The sequence below is a fragment of the Hemiscyllium ocellatum genome, chromosome 22 (genome assembly GCF_020745735.1).
Source record: "Hemiscyllium ocellatum isolate sHemOce1 chromosome 22, sHemOce1.pat.X.cur, whole genome shotgun sequence".
Classification (NCBI taxonomy): Eukaryota; Metazoa; Chordata; class Chondrichthyes; order Orectolobiformes; family Hemiscylliidae; genus Hemiscyllium; species Hemiscyllium ocellatum.
In genome coordinates this window covers 31,568,976-31,582,078 of record NC_083422.1, presented here as the reverse complement: position 1 = coordinate 31,582,078, position 13,103 = coordinate 31,568,976, and the positions used below count along the sequence as shown (strand labels likewise).

General features: G+C 38.7%; 1 protein-coding gene across 3 annotated transcripts in view; it reads left to right on the top strand.

Annotated features, from left to right (window-relative positions):
- The window catches only part of LOC132826264 (ubiquitin thioesterase ZRANB1), a 62,985-nt gene that overhangs the window by 16,413 nt on the left and 33,469 nt on the right, over positions 1-13,103 (top strand). For 2 of the 3 annotated variants that reach the window (XM_060842015.1, XM_060842014.1), the window contains 2 exons: positions 7,252-7,439; positions 12,159-12,312. In XM_060842015.1, coding sequence (XP_060697998.1) covers positions 7,252-7,439; positions 12,159-12,312 — 342 coding nt within the window. Of the gene's footprint in view, positions 1-7,251; positions 7,440-7,486; positions 7,544-12,158; positions 12,313-13,103 lie in introns of all 3 variants that reach the window. The other variant, XM_060842016.1, reaches the window with a different exon arrangement.

The following is a 13,103-nucleotide window of genomic DNA, read 5'->3' as shown; positions in this document are numbered from 1 at the left end:
TGTAGAGTTTTGTGATTGTAGATTTCATAGTATCCACTTAATTGATTGTTAATTTATGTGCATCATCTTGGTTATGTACATGTATTCTCTTCAGAATGTTCTGTTTGCTCAAGTGTTCTCAATTTACGTTAATACAGCATGTGATTTGCCGAACTGCACAAAGGGTCTTTACAGTCTTGATGCACCCATGTTGAGTTGAATAAGTTTGTATAGAATCCATTGTTTGAGGCATTCTGTGGAACACTTAATGTCTTTATGAACAATCTTATAACCATAGCATTTTTTGCTACAAAATGCTTACACCATGACTGCCTCTTTTCTAATTTCAAAATTCAGAAGGCTGTCTCATATACTTGAGAAATTGGCAAGTACATTTTATTTTGTTCTCTTCGCCCTTTGATAGTGCATTTGTCATGTTTGCTTTTTACAAGCAATTGTCTTGTGTGAGTGAAAGTGATGTTCTGTGTTGTGTTCCTTTTGTACGTTCAATTATGTCAATGCACTACTTCAATTTTAAGGAAAATAGAACATTTTTCCAAAGGTGAAGACCAGGATATATTTAAGGTCATGTTATTATACATATTGGGAACTGTGTATTTTACATATCAAATTTTCAATTGTACAACTTTATTCACCTTCAAATTAGATTTTATTGTCACTGTATTCAAGTTTAGGCATACATGAGTACAGTGAAAAGTGTACAAAGTTGCCATTCTCTGGTACCATCTTGGTTACTTAGCTAGAATTTTCAGAAATACTAGAGTAGCAATACTATATTCTTCACCAGATTTAAACATCAGTATTCTGTATGGTCTGTTCCAGTTAATTCTTAATGTTATTTGTCCAGTGGTGAAATTTAAAGTACATAAAGCAGTGCTTTGTACAGTTGGAATGGCAGAAATGGCTGAATAGCTGATTGTAAAAAGCCAAGTCTCTCAAATCTCATTTTCTTCATAAGTTGTCCTTTTCAGATGATATAAGATTTTGCCAATTGGATGCTGTGATCTTGATAAATAAGGTCACTGCTCTTTCCAGGCAATAGAGGCTGGTTCATTCCATTTTTCAATATTGAATCGCAGGATGCCAAGAAACTTCTGTCTTAAAGTTTTTTTTAAATTATAAAGCAGCCAACCAGTTTTTAAAAAATAATTTATTAAAGCCCTCCTCCTTATAAGCATGTTCCCTTGTGTCTGTCTGTCTGTCTGCTTTTAAGCAATGGACTGGATGGTAGTACAATTGATGCCCGTGATTTTGGAGTAGAATATTATAAACTGTGGTCCTCCTTGTAACCTTTCTATTGAATATTTTGAAGAAAGGCATATTGGGGACTACTGAAGATACAGGTAAAGATATACTTGATCAAGAAATAGCAATTCAAGATCTCTCAAACTGTGTTTCAGTTACTTGTGAAACCAAAGTGGTACAGCAAGATTGATTTGCAGTTCTTTTGAAACTGTGTATGCAGTGACATAATCCTGTGAAGACATATTTGGATGTTCTGTTTTGTTTAGTCTGTGTTTATTTTCAGTTCTTTGTGCATTGCTTGTCTATCTTTTTGTCTGAAGTTGAGAGCAGATTGTAAACATGCTGTGTTTGACCTGTAGAATAATAGTATGCCATGGTAAACGTGTTGATCACCATGTATGAGTTAATGAACCAAGCAAGGGCCAGTTGTGTTGCAGGGAGATTTGCTCCTGATAATTTAAATCCTCCCAATTAACTTGACAATGGTGTGCAGACCAGGGCATAAGCTTGGAGGGGAAAATCAAGTGCACAGACTTGAGACTTTAGTAGTATATAGTAACTTACGAGATGGCGTCAGAGCAAGAAGCAATGCATTAATGTCTAGTTTTGGTTTATTGTGCACACGAGACCATATTGATTGTGTAAAATAAATTGAGGTGCAGGATATTCATGTGGAACTTTGATAACAGATACTTAGGTTAAAGAAGAGAGCTTGAGATATGATTTCCTGAGTACAAAACCACGCTGACTATCTCAGATTAGTCCATGTGACTTCAAATGCTTACAAATCCTATTTTTCCAGCATAATCTCCAACAACCAAAGTCAGACTCTCCAATCTGTAGTTCCCAGGTTTCTCCTTATATCCCTTCCTAAATGAAGCCACAGCATTAGACATTCGCCAGTCAACCTGTAGTTATAGATGACATAAATATTTCTGCAAGGGGTGCCACAATTTCCACCCTGAGTTTTCACCACATTCTGGGATACACTAGATCAGGTTATGGAGGTTTATCCACTTTAATATTTCTTAAGACCTCCAGCACTACCTGTTCTGTAATTGAGCTCTTTTGAAAACATCAAAATTTGTAACCTCCATTTTTCCATGATAAACACTGATACAAAATTTTCATTTAATACCTCTTCCCATCTCCTGAGGTTCAACAAAGAGATGACCTCTTCAATTTTTAAAGGGCCCCACTCTCTCTAATTCTCTCTTAATGTGTTTGTAGAATCTCTTTGGCTCATCCATAGCCTTATCTGCTAAGTTATTTATATCTCCTCCCCCCCCACCCCCCTTGCCAAAAGAATGCCTCCCACATACTTTGTTGTTCAAGCAATTCAATTTAGCTCCATTGTCTGTATCTAATAAGATTTTTTTTCCCCCTTGACTTCAGCCTCAATATCTTTCTTTGTCCATTATTCCTTAATCCTACCAGATTTACCTTACACTCTAACAGGAACACTGATTCCAAATTCTCATTATCACACTTTTGAAAGTCTCTCGCTTAACCTGCAAACAGTCTATTCCAATCAACTTTTGAAAGGTTTTGTCTCATACTATTAATATTTGCCTTACAATTGAAAACTTGAACTTTTATGGAAGCCTTATCATTTTGCATAATTTTTAAAACTAATAGAATTATGATCACAAGATTGAAAGTGCTCCTCCCTAACACTTCAGCCATTCGTGCTGTCCTGTAAGCCCAGAGAAGGTCAGGTTTTGCTCCTTCTCCAGTAGGAAAGTTGACATATTGAGAAGAATTTTTTTTGAACACATTTAACAAATTATTCGCCATCCAAACCTTAAACACAATGGTAATCCCAGTCAATGTTTGGAAAATTAAAATCATCAACTCTTACAACCATATTATTCTTGCATATATCTGAGATCTTTGCACATATTTGTTCCTCAATTTCCCTCTGACTATTGTGGGGGTCTCTAGTACAAACCCATCAAGATGTTCATTCCTTTTTTATTTTAACTTAAACAGATATTTTCATTAAACTTTTTTAGAAACATGTCTAGTTGCAGTAGTAACGAGTTCTTTAATCAAAAGCAATACTGCTCTTGTCTCTTATATCCTTTTCTAGCTTTCCTATAACATCTTGAAACCTAGAATGTTGAGTTGTCAGTTCTGTCTAACCCTCAGCCCGATACCTAATAGCTATGACATCTAAATGCCATATTCCCAAACATGCCCTGAGTTAATCAGCCTTACCCATAAGGCTCCTTGTATTGAAATAATGCAGTTTCTTTCTTTGCTTTCTTCTCTGACTTGTTCTTGTCTATCTTTTTTTAATTAACCAGTTATTTTCTAAGAACCATCCTCCTGAATCTAGGATTCTGGTCCCATTCCAGTTAAAGTGAAACCCATCCTTTTTGAAAAGGTCTTCTCTGCCCCAGAGGAGATGCAATGGTACAAGAACCTAATGGTGTAGTAAGTTAAGGATTAGGCTCGTTATACAAGGTTGAGAGGGGAAGTGAACAGTTAATTGGAAAGCCAAGCAAGGGAATGAGGGAAGACTGGGAAATGACCTAAAAAGGAATGCTATTTATAGGTATATAAATAGTAAAAGACTGGTAAGTGAAGTGAGCTAATAACCTAAAAGGAGAGCAATGTCAAGAACCAGCAAGCTTGACTGAGGTATTAAAAGACTGGTTGTTTGTTTTTAACAGAGGATAATGCTGATCAAAACATTATCACTTGATTTTTTTTTAAAAGAAAGAATATCAAATCGGTATTAGGTTGACTGGCTACACTCAAAGATAAGTCACCAGAACCAAATGTGTTGCATACCATGGTTCCCAAAAGAAGTGAAAGTGGAAATTGTGCAAGCATTTGAAACATTTGTGTATTTTTTTTTAAGGGGTGATACCAGAGAAATGAAGAACAGTAAATGCTGAAGGTTCTTTGAGTGTAAAGGCTTAGAAAATTTAGGCCAGTCAATTTAATCTTGATGGTTGGGAAGCTTTTAAGGAAAGTAATTGCAGCAAAATCAATAGTCTCTTAGACAATTGCACATCACTGAGTTTCTATGCACGAGCTCCTGGATTGCATTAGTCGGTTTTCAAGAGCAGTAAAGGTTGTTATGCTATAATGTGTGTTTTGTTAACACCGATTCGCTATAAGGCGATTGACTAATTGGGGACACTCTATTTGTGTGAAGTTTCAGAGCATGTGTTGGTTATAATGTGATTCCGGCCCTATTAGTTGAAATGGTGCTGCTATTATGAGATTTTCTTATAACGTGGGATTGCACGAGAACTGAACTACCACGTTATAGCAGAACTAGGTTGGAAACTGTGAGCAAGGTATTTTAAATTTGGTATTGTATAATGAAAATGAAAGTTTTAGAAATCAGTGATCATAATATGATTGAAGGTTTGCATTAAGGTGATTCAGTCTGAAGCTAGAATGTTGGGGACAATTTGGCTGAGGTGGGCTGGGAAAATGAATTAAAAAGTGTGACCTTACATAGGCAATGTATTTGTTTTTGAAGCGCTGGACAAAGATCGCAACAACGATATATACCAAAGTCCCTGAGGAAAAGTTAAGTATTGCACAAGATTAAAACAAAAGGCCTGTGAAGTGGTCAGAAATACTGTAAAACTGTGGATTGGGAGGTTTTTTAGAAGGCAACAAGGGACAACTAAGGAATTGATAGTTAAGAAAGGTGGTAAGGACAAGCTAGGGAACTATCGACCAGTGAGCCTGACGTCGGTGGTGGGCAAGTTGTTGGAGGGAATCCTGAGGGACAGGACATACATGTATTTGGAAAGGCAAGGACTGATTAGGGATAGTCAACATGGCTTTGTGCATGAGGAATCATTAATTGAGTTTTTTTTTTGAAGAAGTAACCAAGAGGATTGATGAGGGCAGAGCAGTAGATGTGATCTGTATGGTCTTCAGTAAGGCATTTGACAAGGTTCCCCATGGAAGACTGGTTAGCAAGGTTAGAGCTCATGGAATACAGGGAGAAATGGCTCAAAGGTAGAAGACCGGATGGTGGTGGTGGTGAGGGTTGTTTTTCAGACTGGAGGCATGTGACCAGTGTAGCGCCGCCAGGATTGGTGCTGGGTCCACTACTTTTCATCATTTATAGAAATGATTTGAATGTGAACATAAGAGGTATAGTTAGATGCAGATGACATCGCTCGCTCTCTCTCGCGCTCTCTCTCTCTCGCTCTCTTTTCCCCGCCCCGCCCCCCCCCCCCCGCCCTCTCTGTCAGACTTGTGTGCAGGTATGAGACAATGGGGTGAAGTTGCATTTGCAGATACATCCTATTTTGCTCAAAACATACACCACCTGTAGGCGCTCAATGCAGGCAGTTGATCCGTAAATTCCTACTTTGGAAATACAATCAGTCTGACTGAAGCTTGGGATCCAGGCAGACTTTAACCTCACAACTTTAATGCATTATCTGAGCTGAGATGTCACCTTGAGTTATCTCAAGAATGTGACTGGAAAGAAATTCTGGGATTTACATATTAATGAACTGAAACCTGCAACTCATTCTAAAAGGTGAAAGACTTTACAGCAATCTAGGTTTGTTCAATAAATCATTTCAGTTGCATGACACTGCAATCTTTGCTATAAATACTGTCTATTGATCCGGCTCCACAGCTACCTGATGAAGGAGCAGCACTCAAAAGCTAATGCTTCTAAATAAACTGGTTGGACTATAAGTTAAATTTCTCAGGTCGAGCAACTTTTTTTTGATTCGATTAGATTACTTAGTGTGGAAACAGGCCCTTCGGCCCAACAAGTCCACACCGACCCGCCAAAGCGCAACCCACCCAGACTCATATCTCTTTTCTCTCTCCTCCTTCCCCCCCCCCCCCCCCCCCCCCCACATTTTACCCCTTCACCTAACACTATGGGCAATTTAGCATGGCCAATTTGCCTAACCTGCACATTTTTGGATTGTGGGAGGAAACCGGAGCTTTCTGCTAATGTAAGAGAAATAATAAAAAGGCAGGTTGAAGATGGGAGAGAAAACATTGCTTCGTCAATGTTGGTGCCAGACAAAAGGAAATGGTGATGGGGCAATAAGCAAGCATATTAGAGGTATTGATTTTGGTCATTTAGATGGTCACTTTTGTTGAGGGGCCATGGCATTCATTTTTCAGGCAATCTTGGTCATTTGTATTGATGTTTGCTATCTGTTGATCTAAAATGCTTGCGGATTGAGACCTTTTATTCGCTTGACATTCCTTCAAATTTTCTCTTCATAAAAAAGCATCTGAATTTTTACCAAATAACTTGAGAGAAATGTTTCATCAAAGTTCAAAACTTTTCATGGACTGTTTAATAGGGAAGATAAACTTAGGCCTTTCTAAAATAAGGAAATAAAAATTACTGTTAAGCAATGCAAAATAAGTTAGACAAACTCTATTACAACTTTACCCCAAGAACTAAATTAAGGAACCTTGATGTGATTTCTTTCCATGTTAAAACTGTGTGTGTGATTATGTTAAAGTTGCTGTGTCCTTTCATCCTTCCTCACTTCCCTGTTAATGAAATACAAAAGTCATATTTTAGTAAGTGACACTTGAAGGCTACTGGCGGATGTTGTGCAGCAAATTATCATGGCTATGTTTTGCCTGATTTGCTTGAAATGTAATGATCTGCAGGGGATCTTACCCACAGACTTGCATGCTAATAATTTTCTAGAGCTTGGCCACTTATTATACATATCTGATTTATTGTCATATTTAGAGCTTTTTGCTATAAACTTACAATTTTCAAACATGAAATTTTTAATACTTATTAACAATTGTTATTTGCATAAAACTGCTGAGTCCCACTAAAACGTGGCAAAATACAGATGGTGGCAAATGTGGTCCAATAGTTGTAAAAATGTAAATATATTGAAGTTATGTTCTGAGTTCGAGGCCCTGTGATATATGTAAACTCTTATATATGTGATATATATTGTAGGTTGTACTGTGTAGCAATGTTGAAACAGGTAACTTGAATCAAGCATGCTTTGTGTCCGCCAGGAGTCGTAGAAGGGGATCTGGCTGCAGTAGAAGCTTACAAGTCATCAGGAAGTGATATTGCTCGGCAACTTGTATCAGATGAAGTGCGCTTGTTGAATCGTCCTTCAGCTTTTGATGTAGGTTACACCCTAGTACACCTTGCTATCCGTTTTCAGAGACAGGACATGTTGGCAATTTTGTTGACGGAGGTGAGTTAGCCTAATAGTTCTACCATTTCTTTTCTATTTCTATTTAGGAAAACTACGGGTTGATGTCAAATGAATCCTTGCAGTTTGAGGTTAAGCCTAATATAGTAAGTACCAAGAGATTTTTGTAATTCAAAAGTAGTGAGGGCAGTAGTCTAAATCCAAAGTGGCAGAATCTACTTAATTCATGCTACTTGTCTAACACATGCGAGGTGGCACAGTGATGAACCTGGACTAGCCTAATCTGGAGGCCCAAGCTTTCCCACTATACCAGCCAATGGAATTTCAATAAAACTAAATTTAACCAATTTAAAATCCAAGGTCGAGATAATAACAACAAACTGTTTTCTTTTAACAAATCACGTTCGTTTAATGTTCTTAAATGAAAGAAATGTTGTCCTTTTCGGAAAATGACTTCAAACCTGCAATCATGTACTTGACTTCTAACTGTTCTCAAAGATGGCCCAGCAAGCTACTCATTGGCGGAGAAGTTGAAAGAAGTAAAGTTGAAATGACTGGCGCAGTAAAGAATAATACCGTTCCCTGTCAACACTGCAAATTCCTTCTTGGTGACATCTTGGGTTTACGCATAAAGAGAGAGAGCAGTCTCTGACTAGTCAACGAAAAGCCTGAAATAGTCACTCGAGTCATTTTCAGCTAATAGCCTGGACATCAGCATCCCTAGATACAACCTATTGCAGGACCGGAATAGTTGTAACCATTCAACAGGGATTTATTGAGTTGTTGATATTGATGCTGGACTTCATATAGTCTCATGGCATCACATCAGATGTGGTAAAGAAACTTTGTGCTGCCATTCCTCAACTGATGAATTAGCATTCATTCATCTTGGGCACAACTTGAAGCATCTGAAGGTGGGATGAGCACAGACTGTACTTGGGTGGTGGTTGGTTGATTGTTGAGTGTGGGGGGGTGGTTTGATATCCATCATCAAAAATGGCTTAGTGGTGCCACTGCTAACTATGTTGCCTGAATCCTCCAAAAAGAGACATATCTGCCAGACTTGGGCAGGTGGCAGATGGTGAGGCAAACATGAGACTTTGTCTTCACCAATATATTCATCAATGACAGTACAGAGCAGTCTGACTACTGCATGCTCCTTTTTAATGTAAATTCCCATTTTACAGTAAACATACCCTCTGTTATGTGGTGTTACCACTGTATGAAATAAGATGGATTAGAAAGATGTTGGAGCTCAAATCTGAGCGCCCATAATGTGCTGAGAATCATCAGCATTGTATTGATTGGTGCATTATAACCTCATTGCTTGGCATAGCTCCATTTTACCATTAGAATCTACTTAAGGCACCCTCTTTGAAGGATGCAAGAGGGCGTACCAATAGCAGACATTGGCATGTCAAACTGTAGTTGTGACAAGTGAAAGCCTGACATGTCAGTGCAAAGAACAAGATTTAGAGCATTTGTAACCATCATCCGTCAGAGGTGCCAAGCAAATGGTCCACCTTGGCCACCACCTGAGATTCCCATCATTAATGCCAACCGCTGACTTCACAAGATGTACAGTGCCTTTGGTTTGTTGATGCTGAAAACGTAATGGGCATGGACAACATAATAGTAGTGTTGAACTCCAGGACAAACAGCACCAATGGCCAAGCTGTTGAAGTATAGCAAACCTTTTAATAACTGGCACCTATGGGACCAGCAGTGTGCCGGTTGATTGAATGTTCCAGTTAATCAAGAGGTCCATATAATCAATGTCGAAACACACACTAAGTAGTAGAAACGTAATGTAAGGGGTATAAACATTACCGTTAGACTTTATTTATAGCATAAATCACTTAAATAAAACTTGCTGGCAGAGTCTTCTCTCATATTCCCTCAAATGACTCTGATATTGCGAAGATTGGAATAATACAGAAGACTCTTGGTATTTTAGGGATATAATTTAATTGAAGATGCTGGTTAAAATAAAGTTTGCTGTATCCTGGAATGTACCCATGATGTGGAAACTGCCCTGTCCACAAGGCAAGACAAATCTATTTTAGCCAATTTCTGTCCCATCCACTTTCTCTTGGGCTTGAGCAGAGTGATAGAAGATGTTGACAGTGCTATCGGATATCACTGGTCACCAAAAACTTCCTCATTAATGCTCAGTTTGGGTTTCACCAAGGTCACAGCTGCTGACTGAAGCCTTGAACAAAAGAGGTGAAGTCAGTGACTGCTTTTGCCTTTGACATCTGGGTAGCATTTGATCGAAGGTGTCATCGGAGTTGTGACAAAACTGGGGAGAAAACTATCCTTTTGGTTGGAGTCTTGCAGAGCAAGAAAGATGTTGATTGTGGTAATTGGAAGTCATTCATATCCTTTCAGAGGCATAATTGCAAGAGTTCATCCTGAGCTTTTTTTTAATGTGATTGTAGTTGGCAAGGTCAACATTTGGTGCTTATCCATAATTGATCTTGTACAGAGTGGTTTATTGGACCATTTCAAAGAACAGTTAAGAGTCAGCCACATTTCACGTGAGCCAGACCAAAAGGATGGCTGATTTCCTTCCCTGGAGGGCATTTTTGCACCATTGGGTTTTTATGACCATTTGGTCTTACGGTTACCATTCCTGAGAGGAACTTTCGTTTCTAGATTAATTGAATTTAAAAATCTGCCAGCTGGCTACATGTCCCTAACCCTCACCTTGGGCCTCTGGACTACTAGTCCAGGGATACTACCTCAATGGCACTTGGTTCACAGATGTTATTATAAATTCCTGCAGGAGATGAGACTCGAACCAGGATTACATGAGTCCCTACCATCTTGGCCTTGGATGTTTTCTAACTGTTCAAGAAAGTTATTACACAGCTCAGTAGTAGGCAGGACTTGAACCCAGGCCTCCTGGCTTAGTGGTAGGGGTACTAGTACTGTGCCAGCAATTCCTCTGCCATTTCTCCTTAATATATTATGTAATTGTCCTGTTCAGAGATGTTAACACTTTTGAGCACAGTTGGGACTTGAAGTTGGGCCCCTCAGCTCAAAAGAAGGGAAGCTACTACTGAACTACAAGAACCTGCCATCTCCCCTAGATGTTTCTCTAATCAGCCTGTTCAAAAATGTTATTACCCATCCCTAGCAGATGGGGCTTTAATCTAGGCCTCCTGGTTCAGAGATATGGATGCTACCACTGCACAGCAAAATTACCCCACTATTTCTCCCTATTGTCTAAGGCCCAAATATCTTGAACTACTTCTTCATTAATCCTCCTGACCTTGTGATGGTGGAAGTAGGGATGTTTACTGATGGTTGCATTTTCTTCAGCACCATTCTCAACTAGTCAGGTAATGATGTAGTCTCTGTCTGTATGCATACCAATACATGGATGACATCTTGGGGTTTGGATCATAAGAGACAAGTGACACTTATGCCATGCAAGTGCCAAGCAATGACCATCATCAGAGTCCAACTATCATCTCTTGACCTTTAGTGTATTACCATTGCTGACTCCCTACTGTCCATACTCTTGTGGCCACCATTTGACTAGAAACTGAAATGGGCCAACTGTAAAACTATTGTGGCTACAAGAGTAGAATGGGAGTTTGGAGGTGAGTAACCTACATACCACCTGACTCCCCAAAGCCTGTTGAATACTTACAGGGTATAAGTCAGGAGTGTGATGGAATACTTTACAGTTGCTCAGATGGATATAGGTCTGATTGCATTTAAGAACTTCAACGCCATCCAGGATAATGCTGTCTGTTGATGTAGTACCTGTTCACTAACTTGAACATTTAATTCTTTGCCTCCCAATGTGGTGGTACCAGTGAGTACCAAATACAAGATGCACCACAGTGACTTGTAAATCTTCAGTAAAGCAGTTTCCAAACCTGACCTATACCATATGGATGGTAATGAGTACTCGACTCGTAGGACATCACTAGCAACTATCCTACAAACCTATTTTGGTATTCCTTCAGTAAATCAAAATCCTGGAATTACCTTCCCAACAGTGCTGTAGGTGTACCTGCACCAGATGGACTTCAGCCTTTTGAGGAGCAGGCCCTGTCCCACTTTCATAATCATAAAATTAAAAATCACATACCAGGTTATGGAAGGACTAGCTTTTGGAGCCCTGCTTCATCAGGTGGTTGTTCATCTGGTGTGCTTTGAAACCGAGTGCTTCCAAATAAATCTGGATTATAACCTGGTGTTGTGATTTTTAACTTTGTACACCCCAATCCAACACTACCACCTCCAAATCATTTCATAAGCATAATTACAAATGGATAAAAATGTAAGCCTCACCTGTGATACTCATATCCATGAAAATATTAACAAAAAGTAGTTTTGCATAGGAAACTTGAGTGCAGCAAATAAAAATAACTGATTTCATATGAGCTTAACCAAGCCTAAGATATCTTTTGACTTGTGCTTCAAAAGGAAATAACATTTTTGAACATCTGAATTTGGTTTTCATTGTTGTTCTTTCTATATATCCTAGGAGTGTTCTAATGCCAAATAAATTTCTTTAAAATTAAGCGTTGAGTGGTTTGTATAAGAGGTACAATCTAAGATTACACTGGAAGTTGAAGGGTGATGCTTTTCCCTCTGACTATATTTGTAATGTAAACAATGAGAAAAGTAAATGTTGCATTGGAAATTCTTGAATGTATTTATCAGTATATTCATTTCAGTTCTGATAAATATTTTGTGTGCCTATTTAGTGCCTTTTATTCTCCCTAATTTTTTCTATAGGTGTCTCAACAAGCTGCCAAGTGTATACCTGCTATGGTATGCCCAGAGCTTACTGAACAGATACGTCGTGAAATAGCTGCATCCCTTCATCAACGCAAGGGAGACTTTGCCTGTTACTTCCTCACTGATCTGGTGACATTTACATTGCCTGCAGGTATCCTAGCATTTTGATGGGTGTGTTTTAAAATGTTGTCATGTGTCAACCTTTTAATAAAAGGAGCAATTAGATTTGATGAAAAGTATAATGTAGATCTGTCTATTTGAACAAATGATTGACTTTAGACCTGAGAGAAAATTTAGAATTGTAACACTGTCGTATAATAGTTAGCTTGTTTGTATTTGACCCTTTCTCTCACCAGCCATTAACCTCAGCAGGAGGGAGCTTTGCAGTAATTTTTCTCTTTATTTGAAGTTAATAATTTCAGTAAAGAAAACAATACAGTCCCTTGGCATGTAAAGGCACATTCAAAGACCGCTCGGGTAGATGCAAAGGTGGAATTGAGATAACGGTGCAGTATTCTTCAATGCTGAAGCATGTTCTAGAATGGAATAGCCACCTACTCCTAATTTATATGTTCACATTATAAGGCACAACAAAGGCATAGTCAAGTATATGTATGCTATCGAAGAAATATTGAGTGGCTAAAACCAAAAAAAAATTTGAAAAGAGAGATGGCGGAATGTCAAAGGGTTCAGCCACTCCAGCTGATGACATCACTTTCAACGAAGAAATAAACTCCTGAACAAGAGAACTGCATTACTCAACGTCTTTTGAACTTATGCCTGAAACATTGATTCTGCTGTTCCTTGGATACTGTTTGGCCTGCTGTGCTTTTCCAGCACCACACACTCTACTGTGATCGTCAGCATCTGCAGTCCTCGCACTCTCTCCCAACTGCATCAATCATGTTGAGAAACTTTTGTTGTGCTGTCAACAGCTGCAAG